The 16,261-nt window shown below is 45.0% G+C and overlaps 1 protein-coding gene across 1 annotated transcript in view; it reads left to right on the top strand.

Annotated features, from left to right (window-relative positions):
- Nucleotides 1-12,169: 12,169 nt before the first annotated feature.
- The window catches only part of LRP6 (LDL receptor related protein 6), a 130,635-nt gene continuing 126,543 nt past the window's right edge, over nt 12,170-16,261 (top strand). Inside the window, exon 1 of the mRNA XM_069806881.1 lies at nt 12,170-12,758. Within this exon, the coding sequence (XP_069662982.1) occupies nt 12,704-12,758 (55 nt within the window). The 5' untranslated portion in view covers nt 12,170-12,703. The remainder of the gene's footprint in view (nt 12,759-16,261) is intronic.

Raw genomic sequence — 16,261 nt, forward strand, 5'->3', positions numbered from 1 at the left:
TCAGTAGATTTGAATCTGATGACACCACTAGATACTGCTTTGATGCTGCCATCCCACGCTCCATGCTGATACAAGCATAGAGTTTGCAGTCAACAGTTTCCACTCAGTATCCCTTCATATAGAGGAGCTATACTTTGTGCTCTGTCACGCTCCTGAAATTGGCCTAGAATGCTGGGCCCTTCCTATGTATTACTCATTCTCTCATACAGGTAATATACTTCTCTACGTCCCTGTTCATTGATAGTTATGGGATAGCTGCGTCCCCTCATAGTTTAAAAGTGTTGCACATCCCTTCAGGAGTGTACATGCTATTCCCAGATGCTTTAGCAGCCCCTTGATGGGTAGGTCCCCTGAAGGATTAGGATATATTGAAAATTTTCCTTCATCTTCAGGAAGCCTACGCTCAGTCTTATCTCACAGTCTAAATTTGATTTTTTCTTCTAGGTCTCTACACTTCTTGAGGATATCAAAGTGCAAAGCCTAAAACTGCTGCTCTTTGTCCTCTTTGTGTTTGGTAGATATTATAAACGATGATTAAATGTATTTTTAAGTTTCAGTACAACTACGCTGGATGACTGTTTCCTGTATATTGGCTCACTTTATGAAAAAAAAAACCCGAGGCTTATTCCCCTCCTTCCAACCTATAAAATGTCATTGTCTTAAGTGGCAAAAGAGTTTAGATATGCCATGCCCAAGGTGTTCTGATCCCTATTCTTTTTGGTTTGCTGTGTTTTTAATAGAAAATTGAAAATTCCATCATACTGACAAGACTCAGGAATAGTCCTCAGATAATTTGTGCACTCTGTATTTTCTCAAAGAAATTTAACAAGCAGTTAACATCCAGAACAACTTCAGGATGTTGTAGGTTAGACTGGCTAAACCATAGGCATGTTTTGAAACATTTGCAGATTTGAACAGTCACTCTGAAGACCACAAAGGTCTTTTCTTCAAAATGCTAGGATGGTAAGGATGGTTATATAAGGTGTAAGGACTTAGAAGGTGCTTTGGTACCTGCCACATCAGAGAAGCAGCCGAGTTGTGGCTGAACGTTCAAAAGCCACCGGGACCAGCACCAGGTTTACTCTGTGCCCCACTTACACTGAAAGAAGGATGTGATCAGCGGTGCTTAGACTTTGACATTGCAACTTTTGCAACTCTTCTCAGCAACACTGAAATTGAAAATTTGCACAAAGTTCAAACATTTATTCTTGTGCTAGGAAGATGGTAGAAAACCCCCGACTATGACACAGATTTCCTATAGGCTTGCCTGCTCTTATTTAGTTTCCAAGTAAGCTTTCCTGTCTGCTTTTATGAAAAAGCCTTTTTTTTCCCTATCCCTAAATCCAAGTTCCACTGACACTACTGAAGTCCTGTGTAGCCCAAGGAAGTTAGGAATGAGATGATTCCTTTACTTCAGTGGCTGTCTGCTGCTCTGTCTTTGTGCGTGCAACTCCCATTGGTGTCAGTGGGAGGTCCTCCAGCACATACTTTATGGCTATAAGTCAAGTCCTTCCACTTAGTGGCTCATAACTTTCCAAAACAATTGCCTTATAGGATGACAGGACTTCTCAGCCCAGAGGTAAAATTTCTGAAAGAATCCGAAGACCATTTTCCCAGCTGCTTCTGATTATTTAACTATGCCATTTAACTACGTCCTTGTTTTGTTTCAGGGCACGAAATAAGGAGTTCAAATGTTTTTCCACCACGTGATAACTCACCACTATTTCTGGAAAGACTCCAGATTTGGCACATGCTATATGTTGCCTTTATGGAGCACTCCGTTTTAGAAAGGGCAAAAAATAATTTGTTTGTGAGGTATAGTCTTAAAAAAGTGAGAACAGCTCGCGCTATGCTGCTCCCTACTAAACTTAACAAGATACACATGCAGCTTTCCTACACCGACAAATACATAAAGCAAGGGTATACCCATTCAAGTGAGTGTTGTAAAGGATGGTAGAGTTTGAAAAGTGACAGGCCTGAATGTTGAAGTCTATTGTCGTGGTTTAACCCCAGCCAGCAACTAAGCACCACGCAGCTGCTCATTCACTCCCCCCCCATCCAGTGGGATGGGGGAGAAAATCAGGAAAAGAAGTAAAACTCCTGGGTTGAGATAAGAACGGTTTAATAGAACAGAAAAGAAGAAACTAATAATGATAATGATAACACTAATAAAATGACAACAGTAGTAATAAAAGGATTGGAATGTACAAATGATGCGCAGGGCAATTGCTCACCACCCGCCGACCGACACCCAGCCAGTCCCCGAGCGGCGATTCCCCACCCCTTCCCAGTTCCTAAACTAGATGGGATGTCACATGGTATGGAATACACTGTTGGCCAGTTTGGGTCAGGTGCCCTGGCTGGGCATGAGAAGCTGAAAAATCCTTGACTCTAGTCTAAACACTACTGAGCAACAACTGCAAACATCAGTGTTATCAACATTCTTCACATACTGAACTCAAAACATAGCACTGTACCAGCTACTGGGAAGACAGTTAACTCTATCCCAGCTGAAACCAGGACACTATCCACATGCTACATCTAGCAGATAGAGTGTAAGCTTTCCCAGAATTATGTTGTAGACTCCGTCTCAAGGGTGAGTTTGAGGGTAGTTCAAGTGCCATGATGTTTTTGCAGTCACCAAAACTGGATATCACTGGTGACAGCAGACATCTCCAGTGGGTACCCCATCAACTGGTAACGAAAGTGGTTTCCAGGAATTTAGTCTGCATACACCAGCAATAGCAAAAAGAGCAACCAGTAAAGCGCATAAGTGCTATAAGCAGTTACAGTGCAGCTTACTTCCTCGTGGCTGGAGCACCTCCTGACTTTGGAAAACATCAGGTGTTCGGAACGTAGAAGAAGGCTATCCTGGGCAGCAATCCAGATGGGGTTAGAGTGGGCAGATGCAGCAGCTGGGGTCTGTGACCTTGCACAACAGCAAGTCACCGTGCATCAGCCAGCAAGTGACACAGTCGTTCTTGGACCTGTTGTGCTCCCGGCTGACACCTATGTTCCAGCTGAGACTGTAGAAGGAATGTAGGCTTGAAAGCTGGATTCAAAAGATGAGTCTTGGTGTTGGGGTAAAGGTTATAATCTTGTAACTGACCCCGATTATTTTTTTCCTTTAGTTAATTTTCACCTGATTGAATGTTGATTAAGTCCTAATTAGAAATGACCTTGGTTGCAGGTCTCATAATGGACCCGGTAAAACAAGATAGGCCTCTCCAGGAAAGACTTTGCATATTTCTCATTTGGCTTTTGACCTAAAATTTAACAAATCTTGTTTCAATCTTTAACTCAGCTCAACTTACATTTATTTTACCCTATTGCCATCAGTTGTGACAACTCAGTATCTGTCTTGTAGCTTCTTTTTCTGCACAGCCTTTCCATTGTCTATCCAACATTGCTCAAGAGTGGAGTTTTTGCAGAGGGAAAGAAAATGGGAATTTGCCTTTGTATTTGCTAGATTGTGTTTTGCTTTAGTTTTCAGATCTTCCTGTTTAAAACTGAAGAGTATTTTAAACTTGAACTTTGATGTTCTAAACTTTCTTTTGAAATGGTATCTATGTAGCAAAATAATTACTGGGTGATCCATATGTCACAGACCCAGGGCTGCATAATGTCAAGTGCTTTTTGCTCATGAAGATGTCCTTCTGAATCTATTGAAAAAAACCCCCAGTATCTCAGAAAAAACCAGATTTTGTCCTTTGTTTGTCTCAAAGAGCTATAACAAGCATTCCAGCTACACCATAGGCATGAGTCTCAAACGTTTTGTGTTCATGTAAGTATAAACCATGGCACATATTTAATGGAAAGAATAATAAAAAGGACTGGCAGATGCATAGCTGAGTACTCTAAACTTTCTGTGCAGAAACCGGGGGAGCTGCTGGGGCACTGAATGAGACCAAGAGCTACAGCTCTTCTTCTTGTACACTGTGATGACTCACTGGGGTAAAGCAAATAAATAGAGAGCAAGTGCAGGTTGCCCAAACCTTCCTGTTTTGTAAAAGCTGTAGAATGTGCAGAATGTCCTTGCTGCTTAATTGGAGAGATACAGGTTGATGGATGGACTGTTTGGTGGATAAGGAATTTGCTGTATGGCTGCATCCAGAGTTGCAGTCAATGTCTAAATGTCCAAATGGAGATCAGTAACAAGTGGTGTCCCTCAGGGGTCTGTATTTGGACTGATACTGTTCAATATCTTCATCAATGACATGGACAGTAGGATCAAGCACACCCTCAGCAAGTTTGCCAACCACACCAAGCTGAGTGGTGTGGTCGACATGCTGGAGGGAAGGGATGCCGTCCAGAGGGACCTTGACAGGATTGAGAGGTGGGGCCATATGAATCTCGTGAAGTTCAAGAAGGCCAAGTGCAAGGTCCTGCACATGGGTTGGCGCGATCCCCAATATCAATGCAGACTAGGGAATGCATGGGTAGAGAGCAGCCCTGCGGAGAAGGATTTGAGAATACTGGTAGAGGAAAAATTAGATATGAGACAGCAATGTGCACTTGCAGCCCAGAAAGCCAACCGTATCCTGGGCTGCATCAAAAGAAGCGTGACCAGCAGGTCGAGGGAGGTGATTCTCCCACTCTACTCCACTCTCGTGAGACCCCACCTGCAGTTCTGTGTTCAGCTCTGGGGTCCCCAGCACAAGACAGACATGGACCTGTTAGAGCGAGTCCAGAGGAGGCCACGAAAATGGTCAGAGGGCTGGAGCACCTCCCCTGTGAAGAAAGGCTGGGAGAGTTGGGGTTGTTCAGCCTGGGGAAGAGAAGGGTCCAGGGACACCTCACTGTGGCCTTTCAGCACTTAAACGGGGCTTATGAGACAGATGGAGAGAGACTTTTTGCCAGGGCCTGTAGTGACAGGACAAGGGGCAACCATTTTAAACTGAAAGAGGGTAGGTGTAGGTTGGACAGAAGGAAGACATTTTTTACTGTGAGGGTGGCAAGACACTGGAACAGGTTGCCCAGAGAAGTTATGGATGCCCCATCCCTGGCAGTGTTCAAGGGCCAGGTTGGATGGGGCTTTGAGCAACCTGGTCTAGTGGAAGGTGTCCCTGCCCATGGCAGGGGGGTTGGACTAGGTGACCTTTAAAGGCCCCTTCTGACCCAAACCGTTCTGAGATTCTATGGTTCTATGACTCTGAGAACTGAGGGGTAGTACACAAAGTGGGAGCAACAACTAAACACCTGGTATATATGATGCTCTGCAAATGTTTTTTTCTCTTATCTTTAAGTGCTTTGCGTCTGTGGCTCCCATTGTTTTTTTTAACATGGTGACTGGAACACCTTTTGATATACTGAATTAATGATCTACTACCAGAGTGTACCATAGGATGCACACATATCCTCACTAACGTTTCCTCCAGTTAAAGTGCCAGGGTTCCTAAACCACAAATGAAGATAGGACTCTAAATCATAATTTCTTTCAATACTTAGAGCTTTACTTATCTTAAAAAAAAAAAAGTTTTGGGAAAATAGAATTTTAAATGTATTGTTCAAAGAAAAGATTTCTTAATATGCCAAGATTAAATGGGGATTTTATTCTGTGTAAGCTCTTTTCAGATCATTCTAAAGGTATTAGATTTTTCACAATTGTAGTAAGGAAAAAAATTAGTAGAAGTTGCATTAACTGCAAAGCTCCGGCACTGAAAAAGGCATTGGAAGGAGCTTTATGAGTCAGGGCTATTCAGACACAATTCCCTGTCTTTTATTCAAAGATTCATGTGACCAAATACTGTCATTGTAGGTTTGAGTGGGGAGGGGGTGGAAGAAGGAAGGATGAGGAATGGATTGGATAGCCTCACTCTAATCACTATTTTTTCTTGAGAGGAGAAAATATAATCTAATTATTCCAAAATGGAATATGATGATCCTTCAATTATATCTTTATAGCAGGCACAACTGTTTTAACAAATATACTTGGGGAGTGGGTCTGTCTTTCTCTGTGTTTTCCTTTGTCACTTATCTATATTCAGTTGCCAGCTGTTCTGGAAGAGTCTTTATCAAAGTCCACACTGTAAGAAAATTATTCAAAGAACTAATGGAGATGGAAAAGCAGCAAATATTCAACCATATATAATTGCCTCTTCCATCCCCTCATCACATCAAGAGTGAGTTACAGGCCATAAGCCATGGAAACCTTTATATACGGAGCCAGTACAAGCTTAAGGACCCACATTCGTCCCTGCTCTAACAGGCAATGAAATAATGGGAGACACTTTAGCTAACGGCCAGGGCGAACGTGTGCCGAGCTTTTTGGTGTCCTGTGTCTATATTTCAAGTATCTTTTGCGGAGGCAGGGGTGGTTACAGCATACCCTGCACTTCATGCTGCTGCCAGTTGATAGCAGGGTAGGGGGGAGAATTTGGCACTCTGTTTCCACTTCAGCCATTCCCTCCAAGTCCCACAGCTTTGGTGCAAAGATCGCCATGGTTTTAATAAACCAGAAATTCACTAACTAAATTACTGGCAAGGCTTGTTAAAAAGGGATAGACTGTAGAATCAGCCACTGTCGAATATCTTGGGATTGCTTTAGTTGAGAAGTGAGCAAGGACTAATTAAAACTATTATCTACATTGTGATTAGTTGATATAAAGATTAAAAAAAAAAAAGTAAGCATTTTGTCCTTGAAATTTACTCATTCAAGGGTGGTATGCTCTAGGGCATTCACAATCATTTTTATGATTCTGAAATAAACTGGGGGACTTATATATGTCCTGCATGCTACCTTTCCAGGTCTTGAAACACACTTCCACAGTGGAACACAAAACTTATCGAATAGAGTATGAGTAATAGTTCTGAATTGTCAGAGGCATCAATTTTTCTCTAAGAAATCCTAGGTAATGGTAATTTAATGACAATGTTACGAAGAATATGCCTCCATCCTTATTTTTAATTACTACCTATAAAGCAATTAAGAGGGTAAAAAAGATTTGTGTTTTCCCTGAAACAATAAATTGTTCCAACATCTTGCATTTGTGTGACCTTACCTCACAAATCTCTTAAAAGAGGAGGGCTTCATAAAACATCGCAGACATTAAACCTAAATATGAACCATTAGAGGGCACTCTTTTCTGCTCTGAGGAACTCACCTTGTTTTTCCAGCCTATTTCGAGAACTTACCTAACAGCTAATAAAAAAAACCACCCCTGAAGAGGTATCACGGTTGATGATCCATAGCCATATTCTTGAGGTGCTTAGTGTGTTGACTGAATTGCGGACTAATTTGTATATGAATATAAATAATATGAATATAAATATGAAGTATAAATAAAATATGAACATGGATATAGATCTAAATATGATATATAAATGTGAAATATAAATATAAATATGATTCTTCCTCCCAGAGTTTGAACTGGAGAGGGATGAGTCTCTTTGCTTGCCATAAACTGCACTTCTATGGTACCGCATGTTAGCCCAGAAGTGGCTATTTCAAGTTGCAAATGAGCTCTTTCCTACGCACAGATGGTATGTCACCCTGTGTACATTACATAAAGATTGAAAATTGTTGTAGGAAAGATTGCTAATTACTGTGACAAAGTGACTTACCTTTCTTGACCATAGGCATAAATTCTAGTCATTAATCTGTGTGACTAAAAGAGTGCGAGCAAATGTACGCTTTACCAGTAACTAATTTTTAAACTTCAAAGGCTGCAGTGCAAAGCAGAATTGTTAAATATTATGGATGCATATTGCAAAATGCTGAACTCCATGAAAGGGGTTTGAAAAGGAAATATTCTTAAAATGTTGTTGCTTAAAAGGCACGCACGGTATGGTTAATAGAGCCCAGATGCTGACTGGTTTTGAAAATTCGAGCAAACTAAAACAAAGTAATGTTTTGGTGTCTGTCAGCTTGCAATGTGAGCTCTTTTAAAAGGATGTTTTCACTGTATCAACCTAGCATTAAAGTACTTTATAAATTTTAGAACTATAACTTACTCAAATGACATTTTTATAATTTGGCTTTGAAATGTAGCCACGGCTAAATATTCACAAGGAAAGTCTTGGACTTGCCCTGTGGTCTGGTGGGCAGTGCCAAATTAAAATCAGAATCCTGCATGGTTCACACTGAAAACACGACCACTGAAGAAGCGTATCCTCAGGCAGTGCTGTTTTCAACTCCCTGGGAGATGGAAGAGGAGAAAAGAGGTAGTAGGTAGACAGCCTGACCTTGGATGCACCATCAGCAGGAGTCCAAACGCTCCTCCAAAGGTGTAAAGAAAATGCCCAAGCCTTTCAGGTCATCTTATTTCATATTTCCCCTTGGGGATATTGCCGGATTCCTGTTGGACTAGCTTGCTTGTATGGGCTGCTGAACTCGAGCACCTTCTCCTCTGTGAAGTTTTTGTTGTAAGCGGGTTTTTTTTAGCCACAAAGAAACGCAGTTCTCATCCTGGGCACCAGGCAACCTCTTCTGGTAGAAGAGATGGGAAAGAAAGAATGGGTATTATACTTAACAGGGGGAGGGGGATAGAAATAAGTTAGTACTGAAACGCAAGGAGAAGAGGCAACTCTGTATGTGATAAAAAAAGGGGATTTGATCGGATGTTTGATGGGAAAATTGCCACAGAAGTAGCAGGAGTGCTAGTTTTTGCTGTGGTTTGACAGACTATGGGGAACCCTGCAGACAGTAACTGCAAAAACAAGTGAGGTCTTGTGGCCTGTGGAAAATTTCTGGACTAGAGACTTGACTATCAGTCCAAGCAAATCTGCTCGTAATCTGCCTATGTCCTGGTGAAAAGGTGCAGTTCATACGGTATGGGACTAGAAGTGAGGGGAAAAGTATGTCCGCTTGTTACTGAACTTCAGGAGGAAGGAGATGATCTGGTACTCTGTTCACTGAAGGAGGAACACCATGGTGAACCCATTGCACTCTTGGAACAGGATAAACCTCATCAGGCATATCTATCACATTTATTAGAGCTGACCTTGTTTCGGGGAAGAGTTGGATGAAGCGTTTTTCTTTATAAACTGTATAACCTAGGCAAAGTGGCAAGGTCGTGATGCCACAAGTCAGGGTGTCCTATTTTATCTGCAAAATGGCTGTAACAGGCATCATTGGTGAAGTCATCGCTACGTCACGTCCCATTTCCCAAGCTACTGTGCTGCAGACTTTCCTGCTGGGGGCAAGAGAGAACTTGAGCTTGAGTTTCAGTATGAAACCTTGGCCCTTTTGAAGTCAGTGAGAATTTTGCCATTGCCTTCAGAGGGACCAGGATTTCACCATGCCATGCCCATTAATTCTTGTTGAGACATTCAGCGAGAGAGCTAATTATGATAGTGGCTTCTGTGATGTGGGCAGCCACAAATTCGTTTGCTGAGCAGCCATCTTATCCTAACAGCTTTTGCTCGTTAGGGACTTCGGGTCCAGTCCTACAAAAGATCCCATTGTCTCCACTGGAACTCAGGGCACAGTTCAAAGATAGAGTGACTTTGGCAGTCACTGCTGGTTTCAGGAGCTCCGGCTGCCGTCCCTTGCCATCCTGTGGGCTGACACAACTGCTTGTGAGGCTAGGCCAACAACCAAACCAGGGAACGAACCCAAGTATAAAAAAAAAATCCCGTGAAAGCTCTTGTATCATTGAGCCACCAGCTAAGTCTGGAGGCAAGGGTAAGGCTCTGGAGGTTTCTTAGCAGTTGGAGCCTTGGACTGGATTTGAGCCAGCAAATCGAGGTTTCTCTTTCTAAGGTTAATGAAAATAACTACAGCCAACAAGAGGAGCTTCTTACTAAAATAAAAGAGACATTCCCTTTCCACTCCCATTTGCTTTGACTTTAAGCTCAAATAAAGGAACATAATCACCTCAGAGAAACCTTGCCTGTCGGAGGCTTTTCTGTGTGCGCCGATCTTGCCTCCTATTTACTTTGTAAAAGCCTCTGCCATAGAGTTAATTCTACATCTATGAATTAGAAGTAAAGCTGAGAAACAGTTAGGAGATAGACTTGGTCTTCAATCCTAAACACTGATGGGGAAAAGGGTTCAAAAAAGGCTCCCTGGGCTAGAATAGAGAGAGGAGGATTGTGTCTATGCAGGCTGTGGGGGGAAAAGGGGCTAGGCTGAGGGAGGTGAAGCCAATAATCATTAAATGGCTTGGAGGAAATCCAAGCAGGAAAGGAAAGGGTTCGAATCACAGAAAAACAGTGAAACGCACCAGTGTGAGGGGAGACAGCATATCATGTTCAAAAGCTAAAAATAAAACCAGTCAGCCCGGACAGCAGGGAAGACATCTTTAAGAGTGAGAGCAACCAGGCAGGGTGTTTCCAGCAGAAACAGGTAAGATGTGAGAGGGAACGGCATGTTAGAGAGATGTGTTCTGTGATGCAGGGGTTCAGGCTTGAGGTGCGATTAAGATATGAAGAATTCATTACAGATCTGCTGTACTTCTCTGATTCCAATTAAACAGTGAAAATAAATATAAAGGTGTGCTCCTCCTGCCTGCTCCTGCAAAATCTCGTGGTGACAACACGGGTTAGATGTGGGTTGTCTACTGCCTATGTACCTTTTCGCATGGGAAGCCCGTCCTCTCCACTATCCATGTGGATCTTCCTTGAGTCAGCTGCAGGAACGAGGAGGCTACTTCATCCGGCAGAGAGTCAAGGACAACGCTTTGTAACGTAGAACTGGCCTCGGGCAGGTACTGCTGTTGAGTCGCATTGTTTACATTTTGAAAATTTTTTTTTTGCAACCTTGATGGTTGGAAATAAATATTCTTTTCATAAAAAACTCTGGGTTTTGTTTTACTCAGTAAAAGCTGAGAGTCTGATATTATCACATGACTCCAGGAGCCTGATGTTAGAGCCAGTCTACAATGCCCAGGCCTTTAATCTGGCCCAGATGTTATCTCCTGCTGTAGTCACAAGAAAAGCTATGGAAATGTATGTTCAGCAGATACGAAAGTTAAATGTTTCTGTAAGTTTCTAATAATCCTGAAAATAATACAGACTTCTGAACGTAAGGATCTCAAATTTTGCTGTAAGTTGTTCTGTCTCATACTCGTATTCTACTAACCAGCTGCCATCCTCTATGAGGGAGGGAGGATGGGATGTAGACATTCAGACTTAAATGTTCCCTGTAGAAATCCTGGAGTGGGTTTCCTAAGCCAGAGGAAATGCAAAAGCTGCATTTTATATTGTTTATTAGGGATAAACAAGGTAGGTAAGGAGGGAAGCTTTTTTTAAGCGAGGCTGTATTACAAAACCATAACTTTTTAGCTTCCTGAGAGGGAAAAGGGTGTGTTTACACGGATGCAAGAGGGGAAAAGAGTAAGTTATGTTTAAACACAGCACAGCGGCCACTCAATTTATTTGGAACTACTGCTCCAAGCAGCACAAACCCAGCTTACTACATGTAGTTTAGCACGGGGGACAAAAACCCAAACCACCCCCAGAAGCGCTAGGAAATAAATCACGCACCATTACATCAGCCAAGCAGCGAGTCCTACCGATAAGGAACGCCTGCTAGCTCTGCTCTGGGGAAGATCAACATCACGCCGCTCTTGAATCCCCACACTGGGGGTACTAATTGTAACTTAATTTTACCATATTGCTTCTTTTTTTTTTTTTTCCCCGAGCGATACTCTAATGTTACAGCCCCCCCCCCCCCGGTTTGTTTCTAATTCAGTCGGCGGGGCAGCCCAGGCCGATAAATATTTAAACGCCAGCGTGACCCCTCGGCTGGCCCGAGCGCCGGGCCCTGGGGAAGGACCACCACAGCCCGCCCCGGCCCCGGCGCCTTCGCCTCAGAGGCGCCAGCCTGCTTCTCCCGGCGAGCGGGCGGGAAACGCCTGAGGCGGGAGGAAGGAGCCGGTGGCCCTGAGGAGCCCGCCCGAGCCGCGGCCGCCCTCACCGGGCAGCGGAGCGGCCGCCGCCTTTGTGCTGCCGCCGCCGCCGCTGCTCTGTGGCAGAAAGTAGTCCCGTCCCTGCCGGCCCGGTGTTGCTTCGCGGTGCGCATCGCGGGCGGCGGAGGGGGTGAAGAGCGACAAGTAGTCCCGCTGGAATGCGACAGCCGCCCCCTCGTCGCGTCCCCTCACCCTGCCCGCCGGCGGGCACCTCGGGGGCCGCCGCCGCCACCACCTCGCCCGCCCTCTCCCCTGCCCAACGGCCCGGTCGGGTCCCGCCGGCTTACGGACCCCGCCGGGCTTTTGTCAGCCGCGGGGCGGCCGGGCGCTATGTGTGAGGCTGTCCCTGTGTGAGAAGCTGAGCGCGCACTGCCCCCGCCCCTCCGCCCGCTCCCTCCCTGACGGGAGAGGTGCCGGGGAGGGAGGGGGGACGGGCGCTGCTCCGGGAGCCAGGAGCCGTCCGGGCGCGGCGCGGGGAGGCGGAGGCGAGGCCGAGGAGGAGGAGGAGGAGGAGGAGGAGGACTGTATCCCTGCGCCTGTGCGCGCCCGGCGGAGGCGGAGGCCGGGCGAGCGAGCGGAGGGGTGGATGGGGGAACGGCCGCGGCGGTTGCGGTGAGGCGGCGGCGGCGGCGGCCGGCATGGAGGGCAGCGCTCGCTCCCGCGGCGGCGCGGCGGGGCAAGTGGCCTGCTAGGGACCGGCGAGGGGGGAATCTCCACGGCCGTCCTTCCCCGCCTCTCCCCCCCCCCGCCCCCCCCAAGCCTTCCCCGCCCGCCTGGAAGCATGAACTGGCAGCGGAGGTGCTGCTCCTCGCCGCCGCCTCCCCGCCGGTGAGAGCGAGGAGGGAAGGAAGATGGGGGCCGTCCTGCGCAGCCTACTTGCCTGCAGTTTTTGTTCCCTGATGAGAGGTGAGCGGGGCGGGGGCGGGGGGGGTGAGGGGGAAAAAAAAAAAAAAAAAGTTGCAGGGGTTTGGTGGCGAGGGGCCATGTTTGGGCGTGCGGGAGGGGAGAGGCCTGGCTGCCGGCGGGGCGCGGGGCCCGGCGCGGGGGCAGCGCTCTCGCCCAGCCGCCGCCACGGCCTCCCCGGCTCCCCACCAACTTCCCCGGGCCGGGCCGTGCTTGGGAGCAGCCCGCCCTGCTAGCCGGCCACCGGCCGCTTCTCTCGCCTCCCCATTGTTGTTTTTCAAGTTTGTTTCTTAAAAGAAAAACCTCAAGCGCAAGCCCCCCCCCCCCCCCCCCAAACCAGCACACGCCTACCCCCGTCTCTCTCCGCACCCCCTGAGCTGACCGTGGGCGGCAGGCAGCGCTGGGACAGCAGCTCGGCCACGCCAGTGTCAGGCTGATACCGCTGTTACTATAGCCAGGTTTCTCTCCTTCCCCCTCAGAGTGGAGTTTTATCCTGCCGGGTGTGTGTGTGGGGGGGGGGAACCTCACGTATTCAGCGTGGTGGTGGTGGTGGTGGAAAGTGCCCGGGAACCGGTGTTTTCACTGAAACCCTCCTCGCAGCGAAGTGAGCGTGCGGAGTTGGCGAGAAGAGGAATGAATGCTCCTCTCAGCTGTGCTGGCTCTGCGCTGGACTTGGGAGAAGTTTGTGTTTCACTGGTGAACTGCCACGGATGTTCATACAGCTTTAAATCGGCAGTCGAGTGCCTTACAAGGGGATGTCACTTAAAGTAGCTGAGAATTTTTATTCCACTTCCCTTCCCCAAGAAAATTTCTTGTCTTATAGGGCACAGTTGGTAAGAAAACCGAGGAATTTTTTTTTTTTTATGCTGTAAACTTAACTACAGTAAGTATTTCTCTGTGTTCAGTCTTCTGGGAAGAAATCACCTGTGGTGTTTGCATCCATCATTTTGCTGTTTACTTGTATTTTTTCATACTAGATGGGGGAAGAGGTTAATTGCTAACAGTTAATCAACCATGCTTTGATTTAGAAAATTCATCAGCACTAGTGTGTTTTGATGAAAGCTAGAGTAAAAGTGCTTTAGGTTGAAGTAACTGCTCAGTCTTCAGCTGCTTGGTACTCTGGAAAACAAAAATTTTCCTCTCCTCCATACCCTTTTTCTTTTTTTTCCCCTTATGCATCTGTTTGCCATATTGTATCCTGTTTGGAAAGATACAAGTACACTTATTTAAATGGGCTGTGTAACATTTTGTACTCCTATTGTGGTGGTTAAACCCCAATTTTCGAAAGTTAAGTTGGGTCTGGTGTATAGAGAGAAACTGTTTCCTGATTAGTTCATTTTAGTAAGTAATGATCATACCTGTTCCTAATAAACCATTTGTTTGGCTCTAACTTGCTGTTCAACCTAGTTCAAATGACAGCACAGAAATCGCTGTCGCATGTCATGTCACATAATATTGTCACTGTAATTTCTTCAAATTAATCTCGAAATAGTGATGCATGCTTTTGCAAGTTTTCTGTATACTTGATGATGCTTAATAAGACACTTTGAAGAAACACTTAGTTTATAAACCATCTGGACTGTCATTTGTTTTCTCGTCTCTCATCTTTGTCAATTTCCAAGGACACTCATATCTGAACAGCGTTTTTGTTTCTTCCGTGTTCATGGTTACCTGCTGTTTGATCACCTCCTTGGAGTTGTAATCTTCTGTTTGTGACATGATAGTAATTTTCTAATTGTTACTTTAGGATAGAGATACAGCAGGAACAGCTGAACTCTGAAGAAACAAAAATCAAATTTTAATGCATGCATCCTCCCTAATAAACAGCATCTACACAAGTAGAATTGGTTTGAATAAGATGTGTTGAGTTCAGAAGAGGTGTCAGCAGTTCCTTAATGAGGCAGAGGCAGTGCCAGCATGAGTATGAATAAGTTTATACATGAAAGTAGAGGTGAAGTTATGAAGTTCACTATTTGGTTTGTGAATTCAGTGCTGTGAAGGATGCCAAGCCAACAGTGCTGGAGACTGAAATTCAGAAAATATAATCATGTGTATTTGTGGATTGCAGCATCCTCTCTGCTTACAGAACTAGCGTCCCTGTTCTCATTGACTTAAAGCAAATGCACAGAGGTTTACAACAACTGAACTGTGATCGTTAGTCTGAGGAAGTAGTAGTACTTGTGTACTTGTGTACAAGTGGTAGACTTGTTTTACTGATCTGGAAAGGAAGAAAATCGGTAACCTGGCAGTGCAGTGCGCTGTAAACTAATAAGGACTTGAAGAAGAGCCAGGCTGTTACTAGCCAGAAATGGATGCACAGGGCAAGGCACCTTTCTTTCAAAGCTGTTGGAGGACTGCTGTGGTGACAACTTGCTGTGGAGGTTCCGTAGTTTAAGGTTGGCTTTTTTTTTTTTCTTCCATATTCTGGCTGATGGAAGGAGTTGCTTTCCCAAAACCTCTTGACCCTCATCACAGTCCAGTCTCTGTTCTCCTCTCTCAGCCCCTGGTTTGATTTGGGGGATTGGGCTTCCTCCTCTCTGACCATCAAAAGTGCTTCTTGAAGCCGCTCCCTGAGGGTACGTATAGGGGAGTGGGTTAGATCTGCTTCATGGCAGCTTTGCTGTATTCTTCATGACAGCTGTGAAACCAGTCAGGATCTTGTTAGATAATTGACAGTTGCAAAGAGGCAATACCAGTGGCATCACATCTGGCAGGGAGCTACAGAGAAGTGTGAAACAGAGGTTTCAACTTTTTAATAAGTGATAAAGAGAGAGTTCTTCCTCTGCAAGTATTCATAGCTTACTTTTCTTTCAGAAGTAACTCTCCAATCAGCATGCAATTGCTGTTTTGGTTTGGTTTCAAACCCTGATCATGCAGACAGTGCATAAAGCTATTGTTTGAATAGGAATCTTATAAATGATGTTTGTTCAGACATACTGAATGTTGCAGTCCTCTGTGCTTAAGGTCAGTGAAGAAATGAAAATGCCCATTTGGTAATGGGCATTTTAAAACTACTGTTTCCCTTTTAGGTGTTCAGAAGGGGGTTTGTTTTAATCTATTGTTATTGTTTTAATATTGTTAGTGTTTTAATTGGTTTTAATCTGTTGTTACTTGCTTTTGATAAACAGATCACCTTTGCTTTTTTGTATCTTTGTAGACAGACTTGTTTGCATGTAGTTTAGGAGAGCTTAATGTTCAAGAGTTGCTAAGCTGTGACTGGAGGTGTTTGCACCTATTTTTCTGGTAGGAGTCAGAGAAGGGGACAAGGAATAGGCTTTTTTCTTCTGGGGCACTCAGGTTGGAGATTAAGTGTGGCATTTGCAGCTGGAGCTATGTTTTTGCCTTCAGGCAAAGGGTCTCTTCACCAGGGACTGTAGGATACGTGAGTTTTGACAATGAAACATGGAAATATCTTTTTTTCTTTTTTTTTTTTGTAATCATCATGGTCTATTTCTTCACCCAAGCTTGAATCAACTCTATTCGAGTCATGTTTTTTCATTGTATGA

This window comes from Haliaeetus albicilla, chromosome 19 (assembly GCF_947461875.1).
Source record: "Haliaeetus albicilla chromosome 19, bHalAlb1.1, whole genome shotgun sequence".
Taxonomy (NCBI): domain Eukaryota; kingdom Metazoa; phylum Chordata; class Aves; order Accipitriformes; family Accipitridae; genus Haliaeetus; species Haliaeetus albicilla.